The sequence below is a fragment of the Hibiscus syriacus genome, unplaced genomic scaffold, assembly GCF_006381635.1.
Source record: "Hibiscus syriacus cultivar Baekdansim isolate YM2019G1 unplaced genomic scaffold, ASM638163v2 tig00117034_pilon, whole genome shotgun sequence".
Lineage (NCBI taxonomy): Eukaryota > Viridiplantae > Streptophyta > Magnoliopsida > Malvales > Malvaceae > Hibiscus > Hibiscus syriacus.
This window is the reverse complement of record NW_024063533.1, coordinates 2,541,858-2,569,423: the sequence shown is the minus strand read 5'-3', so window position 1 is coordinate 2,569,423 and position 27,566 is coordinate 2,541,858. Positions and strand designations below refer to the sequence as shown.

General features: G+C 30.8%; 2 protein-coding genes across 2 annotated transcripts; both read right to left on the bottom strand.

The window, feature by feature from the left end:
• Nucleotides 1-8,474: 8,474 nt before the first annotated feature.
• Nucleotides 8,475-11,566, bottom strand: LOC120196744 (cytokinin hydroxylase-like). The gene is made up of 5 exons (XM_039198474.1): nucleotides 11,161-11,566; nucleotides 10,825-11,051; nucleotides 10,420-10,661; nucleotides 9,828-10,212; nucleotides 8,475-8,974 (listed from the first exon to the last, which is right to left on the bottom strand). The coding sequence occupies exons 1-5, from the start codon at nucleotides 11,444-11,446 to the stop codon at nucleotides 8,549-8,551; spliced, it is 1,566 nt and encodes a 521-aa protein (XP_039054405.1). The 5' UTR covers nucleotides 11,447-11,566; the 3' UTR covers nucleotides 8,475-8,548.
• A 7,198-nt stretch (nucleotides 11,567-18,764) lies between these two features.
• LOC120196414 (30S ribosomal protein 3-2, chloroplastic-like) lies at nucleotides 18,765-19,689 on the bottom strand. Its single transcript, XM_039198224.1, has 2 exons — nucleotides 19,447-19,689; nucleotides 18,765-19,203 (listed from the first exon to the last, which is right to left on the bottom strand). The coding sequence occupies exons 1-2, from the start codon at nucleotides 19,672-19,674 to the stop codon at nucleotides 18,922-18,924; spliced, it is 510 nt and encodes a 169-aa protein (XP_039054155.1). The 5' UTR covers nucleotides 19,675-19,689; the 3' UTR covers nucleotides 18,765-18,921.
• Nucleotides 19,690-27,566: the final 7,877 nt, after the last annotated feature.

Sequence of the window (27,566 nt, the reverse complement as noted above, 5' to 3'; positions counted from 1 at the left end):
TAAATTAAATTCTAAATACTTATAAAACTATTTTTGATTGGCCCTCATTTTAGTTTTAAATAATTTAATAAATTTAATTCTCTAAAAAGATGGCAACACGTGTAATCATTTTATTAGTGAAAATTAAAGAAAATATGAATATATTTGAGGGGATCGAACTTGAGACCTAGGGTAAGCAACACTTAACTGCTGCAACAAGTTAAATAATAGTTAAGGAAAATTGCACTCATGACCACTTAACTATGGAACGATTTCAATATGATCATTGATCGTTCATTTTTTTTTCAATCAAACCACTTAATTATTTAAATAATATCAATTAAACCATCTGTCAGTAACATTTGACAGAGCATCTATACAACAATTAACAAAAGTGGTATTTAACTTTTGGATTATAACATCTTATATATATATGGTAATATAGTTAATTAAGTACAAGATAATATCTGTTTAGAAATAACTTTCAACATTTGACATTGCACGTTCACACTCTTGGCATTCATGATGCTCGAACTCGAGATCTCAAGGAATATCAATAATTTATTAAAAATAAATTTTTAGAAGAAATTTTTTCTAATAAGTCTGAAGTGAAAACAAGATAATATATGTTCAAAAACTCTCAATCAATTAATTAATAATAAATACTCATACCTATGTATACGCAATACTCGAACTCAATATCTTAAAAAATAACAATAATTACTTAATTATTAAAATTGTTTGGTTCATGTTAAATGAGATTCACGTACAAACTATATTACTCTAAACTCCATATTAATAATTTACAAGTAGAACCTTAAAAAAATAGTTCCACTCGTACGAAATAATTACCTTTGCAAATTAAACTAAATTATCACGTGGGCCGTTGAATATGCCAAACTAATTCCTTATTCGAGATAGCCAATTATTTGAGCAAAGCGTGAAGTAGGGAGTGATTCTTTTTATATCTTTAATTATTAATTAATCATATAATGGTCGCATGACACATTACTTAAAGTATATTAATAAGTAATTGAGTAAAGTACACAAATAGTCTTCGACTATAGGATATTATTTTGTTGAGTCCATTTATTATTAAAAGTTATAAAATTATCATTCGATTTTAGAACATTACTTTATCGAATCCCTTGACTATTAAAAGTTATAAAATGATGACTATAAGACATTGCTTAGTTGAGTACCCTAACTATTAAACGTTATAAAATGGTCTTCCAACTATTCATGTTTCAAATCCATCCTTTTTTTGATAAAAAAAAAATTGTCTGAGCCGGACATTAACTGGCTGACTGAGATATGATAGTCGTTTGAGATTATATAATCAGATTTTAGCATATCTCAGTTAACATGTTAAAGTCCAGCTCATATTACCATAAATTTTTTTAACGAAAAAGGACGAGTTTGAAATATATGAATAATCAAATGATATTTTTTTATAATTTATAATAGTTTAAGGACTTAATAAAGTAAAATCCTATAATTAGAGGACTATTTGTGTACTTTACGCTAAATAATTTAGGTGTTTATGGGGAAGATCGATTCATGTTGAGTAGTGCTTAAAGATCTGGAAGAATCATTAATTATTTTCCCATTTGACTGCCTTTTCCTTTGATATTCTTTTTTTAATTTATAAGTGGCCATGCTTCTCTATCTTCACCTTTGTCTTTTCTATGATTGCAAGGACTGAAGTTTTTCATTTTTTAAATAAAGAGAAAGTGAAGGCCACTCAAAATCACTATGAAATTTAATGTTAATTATGATTGAAATAATATATCTTATGATACATCACAAACTTAATTAATAATTTAATAATTTATTTCTCAAGATACTTTTATTTAATTTTATTGTATGTTTGAAAATTACATATTAAATTTTATATTAATTTTAAATCATTTTAATTGAATTTTTAAATTAAAGTATAAATTGAATCAAATCCTTTAATTAGCCTAAGTGTTGTTTTGGTCTTAAATTTTATAGTGAACATGATAAAATTATTTATTAATTTATGTGTTCAAAAATATGTTACATCTAAATTATTTAATATTTTTTTTGAATAATCTGAGCTTATTATAAGATAATATCTATTTATAAACCTTTTTAGACATTAACAACACACGCTCTGCAGACTCAACTGTTCAAACCTGAGATTTCAAAGAGAATTATAGAACAATACTCGTTTTTATCATTGAGGCCTCTTAATGAGTTCAACATTAAAATTGATGATTAAACAAAAAGATGATCAAGAAAAATATTTTAAAATTTATGAATCAATCTAAAATTTAATTTATAATTAAAAGATGTTTTTCGTAATTAACCCAAATATGATTGTCAATTATATTACAAATTTATAACTGAAATATTGACGTGAGAATTTTTTCAACATTAGAGATGAAATAAATAATATTCTTATTAAAAACTAAGATTTTATTTATTTTAAAATTTTTAGTAAAATAATATTTTTTATAATGAAATATTATAAAGCTTTATTTAAGATTCAGCGGAATAGATTGAAGGAGACCCTGAATGGATCCAAGTTAAAAATATAATCAATAAATAATGATTGATAATCCACGTGCAACCTGAGGATTTACCATCAAAGTCAACCATAAGTAGAACTAAAGATAAAGTCAAATTCGTCTCCACCTTCAAAGTGCGCGTGTGCATGAACATGAGATAGAGAGCATTACTTCGATATATTTTATATATTATATTCATATAAAATGTGTTTTTTATATCATTTAAAAAGTATATTTAATGCATCGTTTTCCTTCAAAGTGTTTTATATTATATTTATATCAAAACTAATCTTTGTTGGTCTAATGAAATGAAATACTGGATTTTTTAAACAAAGTTTAGAGGTTCGAATCATATCGTTTGCCAATGGAGTAAACTGGGTTGAGATGATTATCATCGCCTCTGTAGTACCTAATATGAATTAGCCGATCAATAAATCAGATATTAGTGATTAATTCAAAAAAAAAATTGTAAAACTAATCTTTGTCGATAAACATATAGTTGGTTGGTAGTAAGGGAAAAGTCAAAATTGATTGTAGCTGAGGAAAATTAAAAATCTTTGAAGGGTTAAAATATAATTGTATTGTTTATTATGTTTTGTTTTAATTTAATATGAATAAATTTAAATTTTATTATACATGAGGTTAAAATGTAATTTTGTGATAATCTTTGAAGTGGTTTAAAATGATTTTTTTTAAGTTTATCAAAATAGAGTTACAACTTGAACACACATAAGGTTTATGAGAAATAAATGCCCACTAAATACTCAAGACATACTTTGATAACTTGTCTGTAATCCAAAAATCTGATGATGAGCTCCTCGATCTAGAACATAAGAACGGGGCAAAGTAACAAATTCTGAACGTTCAGCTCACAAACTTAGTGTCACACAAATAACTCTAGTATATTACATGCATTCACCATATGAGCATGCTAGCAGTTAGATCATGAACAAACTGATGCATCAAGCATAAAACACAAGTAAACATCATGGTATAGTTCAGGGTCAGATCAGTATCACGAAACTCACTCCCCTATTTTCTTATGGAGAGGTATATTGGATAAAACTCGGGTCACACAACATCAACATCTAACATTTAAATGACACTCAATGCTAAGTACCTAGGGTGAGACCTGGGTCGCAAAGCATCAACGTATTACCCGACTAGTCTACTCTTTTTGAGTATGTGGGACGTGTCTGGGCCACAGAGCATCAAAGCAACGTCTAATTAGAATTTAGTATGCCCTTCACTTAGTTGGATATATCCAAATATTTCTTATACGACTAGACGATCGTCATACATACAAGTAACATGGGCGTCCTCATCGTTTCCCGAGTGTCAAACAAAGGTAAAAGTTTTAATCTTACCTCATAGTGTTCTTATGTTTACAACACAATTTATTCGATGTTTCCACTTGCAAGCTTTTTAATAATGGAGTTTAACACCCTTAGACCCTTCACTCGAGTCTCTACGCAAAGTAGGGCTCATAGTCTCTTTCTTTTCGAGGGTACCGATACTCAATCCTATAGTATCAATATCGATCCTTGAGTATCAATACTTACCTTGGGTACCGATACGATTTTTGCTCTCGATGAGCTCCTCGATCTAGAACCTAAGAAATACGCACATTAACAAATTTTGAACGTTGAGCTCACAAACTTAGTGCCACACAAATAACTCAAGTATACTACATGCATTCACCATATGAGCATTATAGCAGTTATGATCATGAACAAACGGATGCATCAAGCATAAAACACAAGTAAGCATCATGGTGTAGTTTAGGGTCACATCAACATCACGAAATTCACTCCCCTATTTTCTTATGGAGAGGTACATTGGATAAGACCTGGGTCACACAATATCAACATCTAACATTTAAATGACACTCAATGCCAAGTACATAGGGTGAGACCTGGGTCACAAAGCATCATCGTCTTACCCGGCTAGTCTACTCTTCTTGAGGTACGTGGGACATGTCTGGGTCGCAGAGCATCAAAGCAACGTTAAAATAGAATTGGATATATCCAAATATTTCTTATATGACTAGACGATCGCCATGTATACAAGTAGCCTGGGCATCTTCATTGTTTCCCAAGTGTAAAACAAAGGTAAAAGTCTTATGTAATCTTACCACACAATTTATTCAATGTTTCCACTTGCAAGATTTTATCAATGGAGTTTCACGCCCTTAGACCCTTCACTCGAGTCTCTACGCAAAGTAAGGCTCTTAGTCTCTTTCTTTTCGAGGGTACCGATACTCGATCCTATAGTATCAATATCGATCCTTAAGTATCAATACTTACCCTGGGTACCGATACCATTTTTGCTCTCGATGTTTAAAAAATCCTCTAGTATTGATATCCCTATGCAGAGTATTTGTACTATCCTCTTAAGGTATCAATACTCTATTAAGTATCAATACCAAATTTACATTTGATGTTTAGAAATTCACCTCAATATTGATACTAGTGTTGATACTTCCCTTTAGTGGTATCGATACTACCTAGAGTATCGATACTAATTTTGCATTTTGAAATCTGAAACCAACCCTTGGTATCGATACCATGCCTTCGATATTGTTACCCGATGAACAATATTGATAACATATTAACAGATTATCGATACTACCTGACCAAAATCCCTAATTTTGGCCTATATGACAATTAGTATCGAAACTGTTCTTCCAGTATTGATACCCCAAACCCAAAATACTATATTTTTATTTCACGAATAAGTCACTCACACACATTTCCAAAGCGCTCTCAAGTCTCCTAAATGTTATTTAAAGCTTATGTAAGATCAAGAGGATCATAATAGGCCATTTCTATGCATGAATAACATAAAAAACACCCTATCCCTTCCATGAACACAAATGCAGACGTAATGCCTCATGAACTCATGCAAATAACCAAGCTACACATACTGATCTACAAGCATTATAGAAGAGTTAGAGGCGTGTTACCTTGATCCTAAGCTGCAAGAAAATACCTCAAGCTCACCCAAGCACAAGCTTCTCATTGTCATTGCCTTTAAAACTTTCTCCCAACTTTTTCACTAATCACAAAACAAGGAATGAGTTACTAACTCATCTAAGAACTTAAAAGAGGTATAATGATGATTTCCAAACTCTAAAAATGGATTAGAATCATCATAGATCCATAAACCCAAAACCTCTCTAAAATCCTTACTATGGCCCCCATGGCTAAACCTGAAGATATAGAGCTTGAATGAAAGCTCTAGAGGTGTTGAATAAGCATCATACCTTTACAAAATCGAACTAGAAATATGGAGCAATAAAGATTTCATCTTCAATGGTCTTGTAAGAGAAAGAGAAGAGATGAATGAGATAGAGAATAATAAAGGGGTGAAGAAAATGAGAAAAGGCATTTAGCTTTCACCATTTTCTCCTGTCGTTGATTTCATCCCAATTAATGAGATTCAACCATATTTTCAAACAATGAGTTAATTGCTTCCTTGGTATTTTCTTCTTTGGCATCCGTTCAAAAATATCCTTTTTGTGGCTATTTGGACCCAATCCTAACCCAAACAAGCCCAAAGTTGACCCAATTCCTCAAGATATCCTAATATGCTCATTCATAGCCTACTTGGGTCAAACCGAAACTCTTGACTCGAATTTGAGGTGTTACATGTATAATGTAAATATTTTCTTCTAGAGAATCATTCAAGAATGTTGTATTGACATCCATTTGTAAGATCTCATAATTGAAAGTAGTCGTAACAGAGAGGATATGGATTGAATTGAGCATTGTTACAAACAATAAGGTTTATCGGTAACTTATATTTACATGTAACCTTTAGTACTAAGTCTAGCCTTATAGGTTTCAAGTTTTCCTTTTACATATCTTGTTCTTTTGTAGACCGATTTACACCCTATGGGTTTTATCAAGTCTAGAAATTCTCAAATTGAATTAAATTTTAGTGAATCCATTTCAGTATGCATAGATTTCTTCCAAATCTTGAAATTAACATGTATATCATTTTCATATGTGAGTGGATCATCCTCTTCATCTTCAACAATTGCATCTGATCTCTAAAGACTCAAACAATTTCTATATGTTGTAAGTTCACTTGGAGTAGGTTCAAACCTTAGAGCTGACGTTGTCTATAGATACAATCACAAACCCTAAATATGGATTTTACTATTTGATTTAACACTATAGAATATTACTTGAAAAAAATACAATTTACTAAATTGTTTTCATAATATTTACTTTTTATTGTTTACTATACCAATATTGAAGTTTATAATATTTTATTTTGGTAAATGAATTCAGTACAGCTAGGACTTCACTTTTAAATCAACTAATAAGGATAAGAAAGAAGAAAAAAATATGTTACTAAAATCTTATAATTGTTGCATGGCATAAATAAGATATTTATAAGAATATATAGAGGGTGGTTATAGTTATTTTTGAATATATATTATCTTGTACTTACTCCAGACATGCTCGTTTCTAAGATTTTAGTGGCCTGGGATGAATATAAAAATTAGGCCTCCAATAATAAGTATCGAAAAAATTAAATTGTAAGAGCAAGAAAAAATAAATAAATTTGTTTGTAAATTATTTTTTAGTACATTTAATAAACTATCTAATAAATACATAGCTATCTCAAACATTTTCGGGACCCTAAGCGAAACTAAAAGATATATCCTTATAAAATGAAAGTATATTATAATACTTTGAATAATTAATTTAATATTACGTTAATAAATCGTATAAAATGGATTAAATTAGGGGCTTAAACTATAAAAGTAAAAAGTATGATTGAAAAAAATTAATGACCCCAATTATAAAGGTAAAAAGTGGTATTAAAAAATTAGGGGCATCAATTTTAAAGGTAAAAAGTGAGATTGAAAAAAATTAGGGTCATAAATTATATGAGTAAAAAATGGGATTGAAAAAAGAAAGAGCTTAATTATAAAGGTACAAGGTAGAATTGAAAAATTTAGGATCATCAATTATAAATGTAAAAAAATGAGATTGAAAAAAAAAAATTAAGGGCCTCCATTATCAAGATAAAAAGTAGGATTACAAAAATCAGAGACCTCAATTATAAGGATAAAAAACTAAAATTAAAGAAAATTAAAAGATTAAATTATAAAATAAACAATATTATAAAAAATTAGGAGCCTGAGGGGCATGAACAGTTGCTCAAGGTGCACCCCTAATAGAATAATAATAATAATAAATATAATTTTAATGAAAAGCAAAAAATAATTTAAAAATATCATATCAATATCGTTCTTAATTTTTTAATGATGGATAACCAACAAAATTAAAATGTAACATTAAGTATAATTTAAAAAAATAATTGAATAACCAAAACAAAAATAAAATAATAGATGGGTGACTAAACAAATAATTTATTATTTTTATATATATGAATTTTACAATTTTAGGTCTCGGGCAAGAGGGGACCTTGGGCAAGTGCCCCTCTTGCCCATGCTTAAATATGAGCCTGACTCCAGATTATAAAAAACGAGTCAGATTATAAAAAAAAAGATGGTGACTATGGGCAAATGCCATCTTTTTGAAATAATCATTAATATCTTAACTATTGACTGATCTATTGGTCGACTAGTCCAGATCAGATTTTACAGAGAATCATTAACTAGAATTATAATATTCTTAAGCACTAATTACCATTTAATTATTTAGCTTTAAACACAAAAAGGAATTGAAGTTCAAAGTTGGATTTGTTTTCACCCTCTCCACTTTCTTGAAAGTGTATATCTAAAAACAAAACCTCAAAAAGGAAAAGAAGAAGTCTCCAAAATTAGAATAATCAATATTAAAAACTTATATTTGATGTGTTGATTATATATAAATTCATATAGTATTAATGAATCGAATAATGTTGCTTCATTAAAAAAAATTAAAAAACAATAAAGATATGGCAACATTTGATTCATTGATAATGTATGAATATATATATATATATATAGTCAGCGCCTAGACGTCTCCTCAAATCCAAAGGATTTCCACTTCAAAATCATCCGTCTTTCATTTTCAAGGATCCTCCAAGGGCTTCAAATTCACTTGAACTCCATACTTAGGCTTTATAGTCATGATGACGACCGGAGCGTGTCGATAACTTTTCGAAATCGTGAAACTAAACCGAGAAATCAACATTGCTAAGATGATCTTCGCTTCCATCATCGCAAAAGATTGGCCGATACAATTACGAGGGCCGGCGGCGAATGGTATGAAATGTCGACCGGCTGCAAAGGGTCTCGAATTAAATCTCTCCGGATTGAATTCGTTCGCATCTTTTCCCCATAGTTCTTCACTGTGATGGATGGCCAAGACCGGTATCCATATGGACAGTCCCTTGGGGATGAACAGATCGCCTAACGTTATGTCTTCGAAAGCCATTCGAGGCAGCACTGTTGCTGGTGGATATAGTCTCAATGATTCATTTATAACCATATGCAGCTGCGAAATCAAAAAAGAACCAAATATTTAACTTGAATATTCCGTTTTCTTTATTTTTTTTAAAGCCCTGATAAATAATTCTAATAATTATAATTTGGCCAGCGAAGCAGCTAAAAGCTAAAAAGTTTAATAATATTGGGAAGGTTTTTTTTTTAGCTTTTCTTTATGGCAATAAAAACCATGTTGAGTGTACAAGTTGCAAGGGTCCTGGTGGAGACTAGCAAATTGCTATAATATTCCTTGGTTATATATATATATTTTTTAAAAGACTTATATCTAAACTCACACACACGTATAAATTATGTTGTTCAGAGTCACTAAAAAAATAAATTTTTCTTAACACTGAGACCACTCAAAGAGTTATATGAATTTATATTCCAATGTGCATGCTTTGGTTTGTTTTATAATATTCTAACTAAATGGGTGAGTTAATATATAAATTTATATTATTGATTCAAAAATATTATGTACATACAATGATAAGTTTTTTAAAAATTTCCAAAAAAAATATAAAAAAAAGGTTCAAAACGACTTTTGACCAAAAATATTGCTAGTGATGGAATAGTCTTTTTCATTAAAGAAAAGGGGAAAACCCCATTAGAAGAAAATAAAAGAAAAACAATTGAGGGTTAGACACATTTTTAACACATAAATATGTGTTATTTTATATAGAAAAAGAAGTTGTTCTCTTGAAGGATTGATGTTCTAGTAGTTTGCAAGGTATGTGTGCGTTGTTAATGATTAATGAAAATTCTATACATATACGATCTTATAATCACTCAGATCATTCAAGAAAAAAAAATTAAACATGAAAGTTGAAGTAAAACGAAAAATGGGGTCAAACATTGCTTACCAGAGTTAGTTTGGAGAGTTGATCAACAGAGGGGACTCCACCATTGCAGACCAGTTTGACCTCAGCTCGAACCTTTTGTTGCCAATGAGGATTAGTGGCCAATAACATGACAGTCCAAGTGAGTAAAAGAGCCGTTGTTTCATGGCCGGCAAAGAAGAAAGTCTTGCATTCATCCATTATCATCTGTAAATTTAGCTTAAATTCGTTTCCACCGGATCTCTTCTTCTCCATCTCATTAAGCAGATTACCTAATAGATCATTCCCATATGAACTGCTTCGACCGATCTCGAAACAATCTTTTCGGCTTTGTATGATCTCCATTAGTAATCTATCAACCTCCATCTTCAAAGACTTTATTTCTCTGTTATATTTGGTTGGATAAAACCTGCAAAAAGTTTTTAAGGATTTCACACATTTGTCACTATTTTACCTGCAAAGAATCACCGGTCCGGTTCTTCGGTTTCGTTTTTTTTTAGTATTCGTGTTCGATATTTATGTCTAATGTTTATCCATTACATATGTTAATACTCATTTAACATTCACATATGGAGTCCAACTAACATACCCAATATGACTTGAAAAAGGTACTCACCGGCTTCCTGGAAAGCAAAGGTGCCTGCTGGCTTGAGCACAAAGGTGTTGCAGAGAAGTTAAAAGATGGAATATTTGCTTGCCTTTCTCGTAACTGGTATCGAATTCGGTTCTTGAGATTATATCAGCAGTGAGTCTACCCATGTGCTCGTCGATTTCGAACTCTTTTTGGCCCGATTTCACTGCATTTTCCAGTGATTGTAGCATTCGTTTAGTGCATTCCACCATGTGTGTTGAATAACTCTGTTGAATTCCAATTTCAAAACGTTAGAAAATATAAGATACCCCTGGAGCAATATCTTTTTTGTGGTCTGTAAAGGAAGAAACAAGCGTCGGGGTCTGGTTCCGGTCGACGGGGATGGAATAGTCCGAAGATAAAATGAAGGTAAAAGCTATATAAGATTACCTTAAGCTTATTTCCCATTAATGCTGGAGCAGCAATATGCCTTTGGTGGTACCAATCTTGGCCGTTGGCCATTAACAAGCCTCTCCCTGTAAAATGCTTTGAGCCTTGCTGTTGCAGCCATGATTTGCCTGTCACAAGGTGGTGCTTTGTCATCAGTTCTTTGATCAATTCAGTCTCCGTCAAACACATCCTTGGCTCTATTCCATGCCAGTAAATAAATCTTTTCCCTGGAAACAAACACAAACATCAGCTTCTTTTTTTCCCCCAGAAAGAAAAGGAATCATGAACTGTCACCATATATGGTAAGATTTCATTACAAATCATAAAAGCCACTACCATATGAGTTAGACCACTTGACATAATGCGGCAGAAGGCGGCCGACGATGTCGTGGTGGACGGAGTTCATGTCGTTTACAGTGGACCGTGAGGTTAGATTGAACATCTCGGTTATGTTTCCGGTTAATCCCCAGGGTTTGGGGCCACCAACTCCTTGTTTCTCCATGATGTTCTTGATGCGTCTGGGGATCAAAAAATAACATTGGAGAGTATCCAACACAAGTTTGAACACTAAAGAAATGAAAAGAACGGAAAGGGTCGTTAAGCACACCACCATAGCTGCCATGGTAGTGATCTCTGCAAATCAAGAATTGCAAGTTATATAACCAAAATTATATAGTTAGTGTGAAAACGGGAGAGAGTGTAAGTGAAAGGAATGATAAGGAAAAATATTATTTGATGGGTTTAATGATCATTAAGGTATGATGGCAATTTATAGTACACACAAACCCCGGTATTATTTATTTATTTGAGGGAGGAAATAAGAAAAATAATATATATTGGGCTTTTCCGAACCAATGAATTGGATTTGGAGTTGCACAGATGGCATGTGGTTTAAGCACTGACAAAGGGGAAAAGGTAGGTTTTATTAAGGATTAATATTTAAGATATCTTCTGTATATAAATTTATATAGTAACTAATTATGTGCTGTTATATTTAAAATTTTTAATTATTTATTTTTATTTAAGAGATATTAACGATAAAATTATTAAATGATTTCAATGATTAAAAATAATATTGATTTTTTTAAGATTTTAAGTTCTAAGAGTATATATATCATCAATACTAAAAATTAAAGGTGTTCGTCATTTAACTTATATCTAGGTTTGAGTTGCAGATTTTATTTGTTGTGTGTATAGCAGTAATTTACATCTATCATAGACGTGTAACTTGTAAAAATAAATATTATATATATATATATATATATATATATATATATTAAATTCAAGTTGCTTGAATTGGTCATAGGATTGTACCATGGCGGGCAATAATGCCAATGTTGGACCCTCGTATGGAAAAGTAATAAATTGTATTTGGTGTTTTATCTTTTTTATTTTTAATATAAGATAATAATTATTATAATAATCAAATAAATAAAAGAGAACACTAAAATTTTATGTGAAAAGTATTTTTCAAAAAAAATTATAGGTAAAGGAACAAAATTTTCACTAATGCAAACGATAAAAAGAATACAAGAGGATTGCGATTTTGCATAGCTCGACTTTACTTTTAACCTTAATTTTTAATATCTATTTATAAAGATAAATACTGATTGTAAAGGAAATTTACCAAAAAAATTTATTCTGACTAGATTTCCTACTTTTAATCTAGATCTAATAGTAAAATTATAGTCTTACCCGTATTCAAATGAAATTAGCATAATAAAATTACAGTCTTACTCCAACAATTTTTATCTTAACATAAATTCTAAAAATATAAGGAATTCAAGACCAAAAAAAAATCAAATTCGAAGAAAAATTCCAACTCAACAAAAAGACTGATTTTTAACCTAGATGAAGAACATGTTCTCTACCTTAGTAATATTAGTATCCATCTCTTACAAAACTTCCTTAAGGGTATTAGTCAATATCGAACAATAACCAAATTTAAACTATGCTCATTCTGGGAATACAAAGTATTTTCAAGAGCAACATCATATAAATCACGATCTCGATTCTCAACGATATTTTATTTAATTATTTTAAACAGAATAGAATCAACCTTCAATATCCAATAATGACGTATCATGCTAGTTAAATCTCTACAGATGTCTAATTTCTTTTCTACGTTTGTTTCCAATAGTAGACTATTGTAAAAAGAAAAAAAAACAATTATATTTTTGGTGTTAGTGATCTTCGTAACAAATTTAATTTTTTTTCTTCTTCGATTCATTATACCCATAAAATTGAATTTTTTCTATCTTTTAAAAATGTTATGCTAACGGTTTTCTTTTTCAACACACAATCCTCTTTTGCTTGATTTAGTTAAGACATTTTTAATAATAATGTCACAGAAAGAAAGAAATAGCAACTTATTCGTCAAAAATTGTTGAACCCGCATAATGTAAAATTTGACATCATTTTTCTATCCTTCTAAATTTTTATAGCTTCACCTTTATTAAATTAGTTGTACCCTTTTACATTTAAAGTTCCTAACGAAATCAAATTTCTTCTCAAATTTAGAACATGTCTCACACCACCAAATTTTCGAATAATGACATCAAATATCTCAGTTTTGATTGTGTTAATATCTACAACCTTACAAGAGGCATAAAGTGATCTTGTATTGTTTCAAAATTTCTTTCAATAATAAAAATTAATTATGATTAAAACTTATAAAAATTATTACCATGATTAAGATTCCAATCCTTACTTGTTATAGAGTCGTGGTTCCTTTGTAATCCTCAACATCCCTTCGATTTATATTATACGACTTATAGCACTTGCTTTAATACGGCAGAGCTATATACAGTGTTGGAGGGGTCTTGTCCCCAATTTTTTTGGGGCCAATAATTTGTTGATATCTTTTCGTTTTAAAACTGAAAAAAATATTTTTCGATTCATTTGTTTTCAGATTTAAATATTTATTAAGTATATATAAATTTGGAATTAAATAAATTAAACATGACCTATATTTTCTTGTTTAAGTATTAGTCAATTTAGACTCTAACCTCCCAATGTTTAAGTTTTATTTTAATAGTCTAATAATTAGAATATAACTTTTATTTTATTATTATTTACAGTTGACTCTCTCAAATTTTAATTTTGATTTCGTCTATTATTACAATTTCTGAATCAAATATGTTCATAAAATTAAAATTTATTATAATTATACAAATATAATAATTATACTATAATATTCAAACACATTATGCATGTTTATCATCTAATTAATATATATATATATGTGAAAGTGGTTTGAATGAAAAATATATATTCCGACCGCGATTAAATGCTTTACACAATCATTTGTTATATAGGTAAAATACATCATTCCCCATTGAAATAATTTTTCTTCTTTACTCACCGTACTTTAATTTTCTAATTTACATATTAACTTTCAAATTGCTCTTGTTTTGATCACTTTGAATTATTTATTATTATTTTTGTATGATGGCATTTTTTTATTATTTAATTTAAAATAATTGAAAATATAAATTAAAACAGAATGTGGTCGAACGTCACCGTCGACCACTGTAGATGGAGGTCGTTCGATCTCACATTTCATGGGTCTTGTTCGCTCACCTCATGTCTGAACTGTGGTTATTTCACCATAAAATGTCCCAAAATCGATGAATCTCAATTGAAACGTTCGGCTTTTACTTTCAATCTCTAATTCATGGGCTTTAGAGCAAGTTCCCGCAAAATGGAGGGCTAATTCAGACTTAGGGTGTCGAGACAAACGACCCATGGAATTTGGAACCGAACGACCACCTTCTAGGGCGGTCAACGGTGATGTCCGATCACCTTATGTTTTTATTTTATATTAAATAATAATAAAAAATTCATGTCATATAAAAATAATAGTAATTCAAAATGATCAAAATTGAAATTTCAGTGAGTAAATTAGAAAAATTAAAATTATAGTAGATAAAATAGGAAAGAGAATATAATTCAATGAGAAATAATGTAATTTACCTTGTTATATATACGGTATCCGTCACAGACAAGCTTTTAATGTAATTCCTTTGTTGGATTTCTTTATCTTTGAAAACATGTCAGCAAATTAATTTTTTATAGAAAAAAGTGCATCAAACATTTTCAAGTAAATGATTATTATTTTTATAGTTTTGAGGTTCGAGCACGATATTTATAAAAATATTTAAATATTTATTATTAAATATTAAATTTTTTTTAAACTAATATTACCTAACAATCATTTTTTGAACTTCTAATCAAAATCCAATGCATAAGGGAGTTAGAATCAGTGTTTAAGAATCTGAATGAAATCGTCTTTGGATTTGTTCTTTTTCCTTTAAAGTTTATGAGAATTAAGTGTGGCAATGGGTCGGCAGGGTCAAGGTTATAGGCAAGTCGGTGTGTAAAATTTATGGGTAAATCTAAACGGAAAAAAGGGGGTTTGAACAGCTTTAATTAAGAAGATTAACAAATGTCACCGATGACGGAAAGTGAGTAGAGAAGATCAAAAAAATCTATATTAAGTGATTCAAGGGCTTTGTACATCCGTTTTCATATTCTCTCCATGTAAAGGCGGGAACAATTCCAATTTTTATTAGTCAGTCAAAAAGGATGGGAAGATGTAGACATGCCAATATTAGAAAATTTTCATATACGATAAGTATAAATAAAATTTCGGGATAGACATTATTGATAAAATAAATTAATATAAAAAAAATTGCATTTTAGGTTGTATATATGAAAAATAAGATTTAATTTCATTAGATTCAAATTTTATTATAAATTTTAAAATATTCTAATTATATCTTCAAATTATCAATTCATATCGTTAAAAATTATTCATTGGGTTGGGAGGGTCACCATCGCTTCTTCAATATTCAATCCGAATTAATCGGTCAATAGATCGGATACGTTATATCAAAAAATATTCATTTGATTTTGGTAAAACAAACAAAACTATTTTTTTATTATAAATTTTCATGATTATAAAGAGTGACTCAATAATAATTCAAACACAATTTTCATGATTTTTATATCGTGTAAGTGATTTTTTTCAAAGAATTTTAAAAATTCTTATCCCTTTTTAAATTTAAATAATACAACATCAAATTTAAAATTAATATTTGCTATTAAGTATCGATACTTTTGAACAATACCAATATTGATCCAAGCATTATTCATACTCTTTGGGTAAATTTTCAAAGATTTTTAATTAAGTATCGATAATGAACAAAAGAGTATTAATACTTATTTATGAGTATCGATACCTCTTAGTTAGTTTCAAGTGTTTAAAATTTTGATTCAACTTTCAGTGTGTTAAATCAATACATATATTATCCCTTCATTATCTGAATAATGAGTATCGATACTTGTAAACAACTTTTAATGTAGAAAAACTTTTGTCCAACAATCATACTCAATTTCTCGACAATTTTAACGATTGAAAATCGATAAGAAAGTATAATTAAAAGAGTCAAGCTTCTACAAGTAATAGAGATAATTTAGAAAGCAAATATCAAATTTAAGAGGCATTTTAGCTTAAAATCTGTATATTCTTGTAAAATACTTGTTAGTATTAACTGTATTCTTTTTGTTCAAGTATTTGGGGTGTGTGCTTAATTTGCAAATATTCTAGTCAAGTGAATATTTTTTCTCTCTTTTTTGAGAGAATCTTAAAATTTGAGTAGGATATGTAAGGTTAAACCTTGTACTCAAGGCTTCATCAAATTAGTAATTTTAAGAAAATTATGTGATATAAAGATAAGATAATGAACGTAGACTTTGTTAAGAAATTCAAATCATTATAAAGATACAATAATGAATGTAGACTTTGTTAAGAAATTCAAATCATTATAAATTATTGTGTTTATTATCTTGTTTTTGCTATTTCTTTCAAAAACATTTAATGGTTAATTCATCCCTTTTGATTGTTTTACTTGATTGATTATTTTTAACAGTCAATATCAGAACATGTCTTTAAAGATGATCTAACAATCAAGATATCATAGGTGATCTCAATCAATCATCAACGTTATCTACGAATGACTTATAATTCGAATTTAACAACTTTTGGAGAATCACAATCTAACTCAAAAGCCTCCTTACTCTACTGAGAAAAATTACTCTTATTGAAAGACTAAAATGATGCTCTTCATACAAGCCAATGATCTTGTAGCTTGGTACATCATCATAGATGGCCTCTATTCCTAAAATGGTATAAGAAAAACTCTTAATACCAAAGAGTAAAAAGGAATAAAACGATGAAGATAGACAGAAAGTTCAATTGAATGCCAAACTTACACATTCTCTTTGTGAATCTAGTATGGATGAATATAGTAATATCATCTTACTCTAATTGAAGACGAGACAAGTTGGCGGTCTCTCATAAGGTAATGAGCTAAGTTAACAAGTTTAATATTGGAATTCTCACCCTCAAGGAAGACTTCAATACTATGCTGATCGATTTACAATCATCATCAATGGGCTTAAGTCATATGGAAAGACATACACCAGTAAAGTGGCGGTGAGAAAAATGATTCGTAGCTTGCAAAAGTCTTAAAAAGCTAAAGTGTCAACTATACAAGAAGATAAAAACTTGGAGAACCTATCACTAGATGAACTTATTAGTTCATTGCTCGGTCATGAGAATACAAAAGAATTCACTTATTTGAGTACAAGTATTTTATTTTAAATAATAAGGAAGATAATGTTAGAGATCCATTAATTGATCAAGTAATCAAGGATACTCATATTATCTCATCTTGTGTGAGTTCGAATCTCGACATTTATATTGAAAGTGTAATGCCTCTTTACTTAATAAAGAAAAAAAAAATCAAAGTTTGACGTTTATGAATCTCTTTTAGTTCTTTAACATTGAGTGTTAATATGATTCAGGGTTCACTCCCCATATGTTTAGGTGATCTCACTTCTTTGAGATCTCTGAACTTGTCTTCCAACAAATTGCATGGAGCGCCTTGTATACAAATAACATGAAAAAAACATGACACTGTTACTGTACTTCGTAGAGGTGAACAAAATTTGATTCGGGTTAAAAAAAATCAATTTGATTTGATTCAACTTGTAATTTAATAAACTCAATTAGACTCGAAAATATTTCAAATAAAATTTGTGTAATAAAATATGATTTGAATAACTCAAAAATTTTAGTAATTATTAGATTGATCTTCAAATTCGAGTCGGATCTTAAACTCTGCATTATATATGTATATCGGATATGAAAAAGCATAAAGAAAAACTTATATATATATATGCATCATATATGGTTATAAAAACGTTTAAATTTGAATCAATTAATACAATAACATAATAAATATTTACAATTAAATTTAAACAAAAACTCGAACAACTGGACTAAAAAAATTCAAATAAAATTTGAAATATAGAATAGGATTTATCAATTCAACCAACTTGATTCAACTTGATTAAATTAAATTTTTTTGACTTGATTCAACTTGATAGAATACTCATCCCTAATTTAAGCATGTATAGCACCAGGTGACCATTTCATTCTTGTATGGATGCACTAGCATGCACAGTGAATCAACATTTATATCTATAATGCAGGATATGGATAAGCTAAAGAGCCATTAGCTAATGGACCAATTGGAGTTGCTGATTCCAGTTTGCTACGGAACGAAGACTAACATTTTACGGTTAAAGCAAAATGTATATCATCGATCATAAGAAAGAAATGATACGATAGTTTTGTGAACATGCTTCAGAGAATCAAAACAAAGTATCTAAAAGAACATTCATACATTCATTAGTGTATGCAAGAAACTCTAATTGCGAGTATGAATGTTCTTGTGATAAGCTTTATGTGTGAATTGGTGTTTGATTAAAGAACATTTATACACTAATTTACACACTGATTCATACAAAAAGCTATCACAAGAACATCCATTCTTACAGTAAGAGGTTTCATACACACTCATATATGTACGTAAATAGGAATCTTTAAGCAAACATTGATTCATACAAAAAAGGCTATCACAAGAACATTCAGTCACCCATATTTGATTCAGCTCAATTTAGCAAGCTAGGAATGCAATTGCAGCTAGAACTAAAAGAGATTGCACAAAACTTTGTCAGTTGAAACACTTAGGATAAATTACCACCACTTGCCTGCCATAAATTGATAATGTCGGTTGCTTGATTGAGAAGGTGGACCCTGTGCATGTGAGATATCCATGGCTTGCTTTCAAGCAAAACCTTGAGCTCTTCCCAAGCATCTTTCCTAGGCCAAAAGTAATATGGACTCAATGGGATAGAACCATGCCCTGGTATCACTTGATCAAGGGCTATCCCTATATCTTTTTCCATCCATATGAACTTCAGTACTACCCTTGGCTTCTCCAATGGCATCACTACCACTCCAAGCTTCTACATTATTCAAATAAACAAGAAAAAACAAAACCAAAAACAAAGAAAACACATGAATCTAAGTCCATCTCTGGTTTTACAAGGAAAAAGAAGATAAAACCTCAAGAAACTAAATTCAAATACAACCCTTTTTTCTGGGTTTTACAAGAAAAAGGGTAAAGAGAATAAAGTTCTAATTAAACCCATTTTTTCTCCCAAAAGAATGAAATTGAAGGGGGGGGGGGAAGGGACCCAAAGCTTTACCTCTTTCTCAGAAGAAGATTCAGAGGGGGAATCATCCAGTGGGCGCTCATCAGAAAGAGCATGCGGTTTAGCTTTGACTTGTAAAGAGATTATGGGTTTAGGAAAATCCAAGGTTTTAGGGGGAAAGGGGAGAGATTTAACGGGAAAAAAGTTTTGGTTTTGAGAAGGGAATGAATTGAAGGGTTTAAAATAAGGGTTTGGATTCGTTTGGAAACATGTTACCACCATTTTCCCCCTTTTCTTTTCGGATTACTTCAGACAGGGAATTCTCAAATTTGCTTGTGCTTCTTCTATGTTTTACTGCAACAGTGAGCAATGTAATATTTGTGGGAAAAGGGTCGGGTTGTCGGATTTTGATATAGAAGTATAGAACCCGGTCTACGAGTTTCATAATAAAGTAGATAGGTTGATGGGCTGGATCGTACTACCAACATTTTCAAGTTTTTGCCTTTTTTTAAAATGGATTTAATTTGAGTGATGAGATTTAAACGCCCATATCACGGATAGACCTAGAGAAAAATTCTTATAATATAGTTTTTATTAAAAATATGTTATCGTTCCTCTTACAATTTTATAAATTTTTTTACTTAAAATTTATATATTCGTCATTCTTAATATGAAATTTTACGTTCATTCTTTCTCGTATGTAAAGGATATTTTATGGGCATTTATTATTCACTTAATATTAACTATTTTAATTTTTTTTACATAGATGATTATATGGTTTTATACCTATTTTGTTTTAAAAATTAAGTGAAAATAATTTCTTAATTACTAATTTAAATAATTTACATTTATCCATAAAATGTCCTTATATGGGAACATGAATTTAAATCTCATCACTCACCCTACATATTTTAGCGTTCTTTCTCTCTTATACAATGGCTCAACGCTTGAACCACTCATAAAATGATAATTTGTTTATAAAAATTATTATACCTCCGAAGATGTCCTTAGAAATATTATCTCATGCCATGATTCATATGAAATCTCATACTTTTCAGACGACAATAGTCTCATGATTAGACCACCTCTAATATTCTTACGTGATTTATTAGAGTTAAACATGTTCCAATAAATGTAATTATCGTGTTAAATCAACTTATAGATAGTCATCGCCATCATAGATCTAATATCAACCGTCCTATAATTAGAGTATTTATGCCTGGGGAAAGACTGCAAAAGGATCCTACAGACTTTCTTTTCTTTCTTCTCTCTCATGTTCTCCTTTATGCTTCCATCTCTCTCACAAAAAAAACCCAGCTAACGAGCGTTATCTCACTGACATAGACTCTTTGTCCAAACCAAAAGGGATAAACCACTAATGACTCTTTACCCCACGATTTATCATAGTCAAACCTATTCCAATATTCATAAGAATCTTGTTTAAGTCAGCCTACAAGTAGTCATTGCCATCATATATATGACACCTACAATTCTAAGACTGAATTATTTATACCTCCAGAAAAGATTGGAAGAGGATCATGCAGATTTTTTCTCTTTTTCGTTCTCACACTACATCAAAACTGTTTTGTAGCGGCGTTTGTAACAAAAATGTCATAATAGGGTTTTTGAAGTGGCATTTTTCAAATAAACGTCGCAATAAATAATACTTTAGGATCGTTTTTTGAGAAACGCCACAATAATGTTAATCAATAGTGGCGGTTTTTGTATAAACGCCGCAAAAAACATGTGATATAATGGCGTTTTTATAAAAACACCGCAAAATGTTAAATATATTGTCCTTTATTTTCTCCTACCTGAACCCTAAAAGCATTTCACCTCTTCTTCCCTCACAGCTTCTTCTCTAGTACAACAACAACCCTCACACGATTCTAAGCAACGCCATCTTTTGTTTGTTCCGGCGACAAAATCGACCCTCTGACCGACGAACTATAACACAATTACACGGTTTGATCCCTTTTATCACTAATGATATTTTTCATTTTTGTTTTTGTTGGTATTCTGAAAATGGGGAAAACCCAGAAAAATAACGTAATTGAGAAAAAAAGAGCAGGTGTTGCCTTGAGTAAGATAAATTATCGTCGGAATGTCTATATGGCGTATTTGCTCTGACGATGGATCAAATTATTGTTGGGAGTAAATCGGTCCAGTCTCGCCGTCGAAACTCGACGATGACTCGAAAGGAACTCCTATTACTTCATACCCTTCCATGGTCGATCTCCTACTTGAATGTAATAATCTATGAATCTTTCAGCCGCTATATTTTGTTTTTGTACGCTCACTCAAATTTCATAGATCGTACGCATGTAGGATTTTCAAAGCTTATTGAGAACGATGATAAAGGAGTTGATAAATACCCGATGTTTAGAACCGAATTTGGTAACTCTATGGCGTTGAAAGAATCTTCAATTGCAAAAGAAGTATCAATCCTCAATGAAGACGACGTTGCCTTTACTGTTACTCCAAGTAAACGTTTATATCATCTATTTAAATTTATTTTAATGTTTGATTCAATTCCCAAGCCACATCCAATCAAGTTTTATACTGTAGGTGGAGGGTTGTTATCTGTTTCAAGTGAAGCACTGAACCGCGTAAGGAGTCTTCTTGGTGAACCAGAGGTAGGGGATTTATTTGGTGAAATGGATGAAGAGTTTGTCCATATAGAGTTTGTCCATAGATTTAGATGTCAAAAGAATATGTTTGACGGTGATGAAGAGTTTCGAAATGCTCCTAACCAAACAACCGGGTTTGAAATATTCAGAATGTTGAAAAATATCAATTTTACTTATGGAAAGATGAATCAACCAAGTAGTACACGCTTAAAGAAAAAGGCAAAACAGGTCAATGAAGAGGTTGAAGTTGACCAACAGAGTGATGATGAGTCCGATGAAGAGGATGATCCAAATGAGGTTGACTTGTGGAAAAATAGGAGTATATTCTTCGAGTTGCCTTATTGGAAGAATTATATTTTGAGACATAATCTTGATTTAATGCATATTGAGAATAATGTATGTGAGAATATTATCGGGACCATTCTGAATAATGATAGAAAATCTAAATATAATCTTAAGAGTCGACTTGACTTACTAGACATGAGAATTCGACATGATCTTCATTCGTAATTACATCCTAATGGAAAATGTTTTTTTGCCGCCTTCCATTTTTTCTCTTTCGAAGAAAGAAAAAGAAGTTTTTGCACGGTCTTGAAGGATATAAAGGTCCCAGATGGGTATGCATCAAACATTTCTCGATGTGTCAGTGTTAACTATCGAAGACTTTATGGTTTAAAGTCACATGATTATCACATATTAATGCAAGATTTACTGCCAGTAGTTGTTCGCGGTTGCATGTCGAGTATGATGACGTCTTGTATCATTGAACTTTCTAGTATAATGAAAGCTATCTGTGGGAAAGTTTTGATGGTTGAAGAACTTAATAAACTACAAGATCGAGTCGCCTTAACTTTATGCAAGTTGGAGAAGATATTTTCGCCTTCATTCTTCACTATTATGGTGCATCTGCTAATTCATATTCCTCACGAAGCAAGAGTTGGTGGACCGATTTTCTATCGATGGATGTACCCTATAGAGAGGTGTTAATTGTATTATACGTTTCAAATTACTACTGATTATTCCTTCTAATAAAATGTATTTACGTAGTATTTTGTTTTGTGTTTAGGTTCTTGGGCAAGTTGAAGTCTTACTTTCGTAATAAGTGTTATCCAGAAGGATCAATTGCTGAAGGGTATTTGGCAGAGGAATGTATGACATTTTGCTCTAGATATTTGGAAGATGTTGAAAAAAGATGTAATAGACCAAATCGAAATGATGTGTTAAGTACTACTGACTTACCTCAACATAATTTGTTTGGAAGCTATGGTCAACCATTAGGGAAAATTGAAATTGCACACTTAGATGACATGTCTTGGGTGCAAGCACACCGATATGTTCTTTTCCATCACAATTTAATAGATCCCTTTCGCACGTAAGTATTTCAGACCCAATCCTAATGAAATCTCTTAATATTTTATATTTATCATTTTTAACGACATAATATATTTTATAGTGAGTTTAAAGAAGTCTTGAGATCTCGTGCACGCTCCCGAAGATTACATCAGCGAGAGATACATAAGTTATTCACATAAACTTTTCATGAATTGTTAGGCCAGACGGTAAGCAACTAAATCATTCCACATACTTATAAGTAATATATGTCTTGCTTTTTATATTGAAATCAATGCAAACTAATTCACCATTCATGTGCAATAGGTTTGCAGTGGGAGAGAAGTTAGTGAAGATGTTAAATGGCTTTCTCAAGGTTCGAATAGAATAGTTAAAATATAATGCATTTCTCATTAATGGGTTCAAATTCCACACGAAATCTCGTGAAAGATTAAGGAGGACACAAAATTATGGAGTCGTAGTTACTTCGTCAACTACGAGTTATGCTAGTGCCAGGGACAATAATCCGTAGGAGGGAGAGGTCGATTATTATGGAATGTTACGTACATTATTGAGTTAGATTATTATGGAAAACGAAAGGTTGTGTTGTTTCGGTGTGACGAGTTGATGTAAACAAATGCATAAAAAGAGATAAATTCAGGTTTACAATGGTGAATTTCTCTCGATTAATTCACACTGGTCAATGATTGATGGATGAATCATATGTATTTTCTTTTCAAGTGAAACAAGTATTTTACTATCAAGATCCGATGGATGACGGTTGGTATGTTGTGCTACGTAATACTCCCAGAGACTTGATAGACATCGAGGATGGAAGTAGAGATGACATTGAAACAAGATCAAAATGTTTACCTCTACTACTACAAAACTTAGATGAAACTATCACTAATACAACACAATTTCAATGGGTTCGAGAGGACGTTGATGAATATATTTATGACAACTGACATTACATAAGAATGTTGTACGATTTTATATCTTGATTTATTTATTTATAATGTTATAACTTTTAACGTGTTGTTTTTCATTATATTCATTAAGTAATTCGTTGTCTTATTACAAAGGTTTGTTTATTACAGATATCATGCCGAGGAGAAAAATAATTTATTTGCGGATTGTTCAAAGTTCTGAAAACCATGAACAAAGAAATAACGAAGAATCGAATGCAGTTGAGTCTTCTGAAGTTCCTGAAACTATTGAAGAAGATGTAGAAATTCAAGGTAATCTTTGAAACTTTATTTATCAGTTTGTTCATTTTCAAAACTTACATTTAATAATTTCTTATATAGTTGAAAATGGTGGAACGCGCAAGAGTAGAGGACGTACAACGTTGAAGGAATTATACCAACTTCCTCTAGGGCACCGTGTCAAAGTTTCAAGAAACGATGTCAGTCAACCTATTGGCCCAGAAACACGTCTTCTAGCTGGTTACTTAGGCATAGTTGGACGTAATATGAATCTGTTACCGATCAATTATGAGTCATGGCGAGAAATGCCTAATAATAACAAAAATCAGGCGTTAGATTTTGTTAAGGTAATAATGTCATTATAGTATATATTCTAGAACAATTCAATACTAATTTATACTTACGTTGAACACTTATTTGCTGTATAGGAGAAATTTTCTTTAGAGGTCTCTGACGATTATGTCAAGCAAGCGTTAGGGAAGAGATGGAGAGACCACAAGAGCTCATTAAAGAAGAAATACTTCAAGAATGATCTGAGCCTTGAAGAGAAGCTACAAACAGTCCCACCTGGAATGCTCAGATACCAATAGGAAGATGCAGTCAGATTTTGGAGTTCACAAAAAGACAAGTATGATGTATTTTTCAAAAATAATTTTAACGAATTATAAATCATCATTAAAATTGGTTGTTTGACATTGTAGGACCGAGAACATGTTGGTGTTGCTAGCAGGCAACAACAAAAGTTTACGCATACGGCTGGATCGAAGAGCTTTGTTGTATAGCCAATGAGGATGTATTATACATTATTCATATAGTTATTTGTATTCCATGTACATACTAACTCAATGTAATTATATTATGGTACATTGTAGGAAAATACATTTGGTTCTAAAGTTGGCCGAATCCAACTGTTCGACATGACACATACAAAGAAGAATGACACTCCTATGACTGCTGAAGCTGCAGAAATTATGGTACGTTTATTAGATAGAGGTTTTAATTTTTTTTGGCTTTATTTATATTTGTACCACAACATTTTTTATTTGAATTAATTATTCACTTTATTATAAGGAAAAATTGAGGGAGAAAAGGGCGGAGTATCATGCTATTGCTTCGAGTCAAGGTCTTGTTAATGATGATGACATTGAAAACCAAGCTATTAATGACGTTTTGGGTCCTGAAAGATATGGCCGGGTGCGTTGTCAAGGATCGTTCGTTACTCCCACCAAATATTTTGGATCCAGTACATGTCATCACAGTCTCAATCTTCCCAATTAGAAGTTAGTCGTTTGAAACAAAAGTTGGCTGAGATGGATCAACAAATGACTAACATGAAAGCCGAAAATGAAGCAAGGGAAGCAGAAAGAGCAGCGGCAGCACAGAGAGAAGCAACATATCAGTATAGATGTGAAGAATTTGAAAAATGACTCAATGATATGATGCATATGTTATAGTAAACGCAATCTCAGAATCCACCATCATAGTCTCATTTATGTAATATCATTCTGTTAATGTTACTGAACCTTGTTTAACTGAACTGATATTACGTTAATGAAAACTTTTATTTATTATATTGGATTTGATTTATGGATGTAGAGTTTGATGTTATTGATGTCATGTTTGTTGGATTATTGGAACAGGTTGAAGAAAATAGATTTGAGGTAATCAAATAAAATATTTAAATTGTTTAAATTATGTCTTCTTTAGCGGCGTTTGTAACAAAAAAAGGCCTCTATATACCAAATATTTAGCGGCGTTTGTATCGACACCAAATGCGGCGTTTGTGAGAAAAAAACGCCGTTAAATATCAAAACCTATTTCGTCGTTTGTTAAAAAAATACCGCTAAATCTTAATACCTATTGCGGCGTTTTTGGGGAAAATGCCGCTAAATATCAAAGCCTACATATTGCGGCATTTTTTGACCCCAAACGTTGCAAACTTTAGCGGCGCTTTTTGCGGCATTTGTAATATCACTGTAGATATTTTTAGCGGCGCTTAAAAACGCCGTTATAGGCAAAAAAACACCGCAAAAAACCATTTTTGTTGTAGTGTCATCTTTTTTCTTTTGTTTCTATCTCTCTTATAAAAAAAAATCAATTAACGACTGTTATCTCACTGATTGCAACTCTTTATCCAAATTAGAAAGGATAAACTATTAAGTACCAATAAGATAAAATTATTTCTATCAACAATAATATTGTAGAAATAACATACTATTGTTGGAATATGATATGTATGAGGAGGAATACTCAATTTAAGAATCATTATACTTAGAGATTTAGAACAAAGTTGAAACTTATCAAGACAGAATTATAATGGAATATAGAATTCTATAGTGCAGTTAATGGCAAGAAAAGTCAATGCGGCTTGTTTCTATCACATATTATCAACCACTTGGAAAGTAATTTTGTATATACAAATTACATAATACATATAAATATCATATCATTTTAAAAGTGCAGTGTTTAAAATAGATCTCTACCCTTACCCTTTACGCTAAGGGATAGTTTAGAAATTGGATCGAAAACTTGAAATGGACCATAAGTAATATGATAAAATCTCTTAAATGGTGTTATTACATATCTACTAAGCTTCATGTGATTTTGTATGTATATATATATATATATCGAATAATAGTGAGAATTACATATATTTTTTTGTATTTAGTCAAATGCGGATTTTATCCCAAAAAAATAAGTCAAGTGAAGTTTCCCTCTATCTGAATCGGATCAGATTCGAGTAAAGGATATTTTTTTCAAATCAAATCGGATTGCTCTAAAACTCGACTCATACTCGTCACTAATCTCAAGTGATATTATCTTACATCTATTGAGTCTCAAGTTTTATATATGTTTCTACTCGAGTTGGATGCTTCACGTGTTTTCAATTAACATTAAGTTGGATGGTTAACACACATAAACATAACCAAATTTATAGGATATATATATAAAACTTTTGAACTAATACAAATAATTATTTAAAATATGTTTCAACTAAATAGGCTGT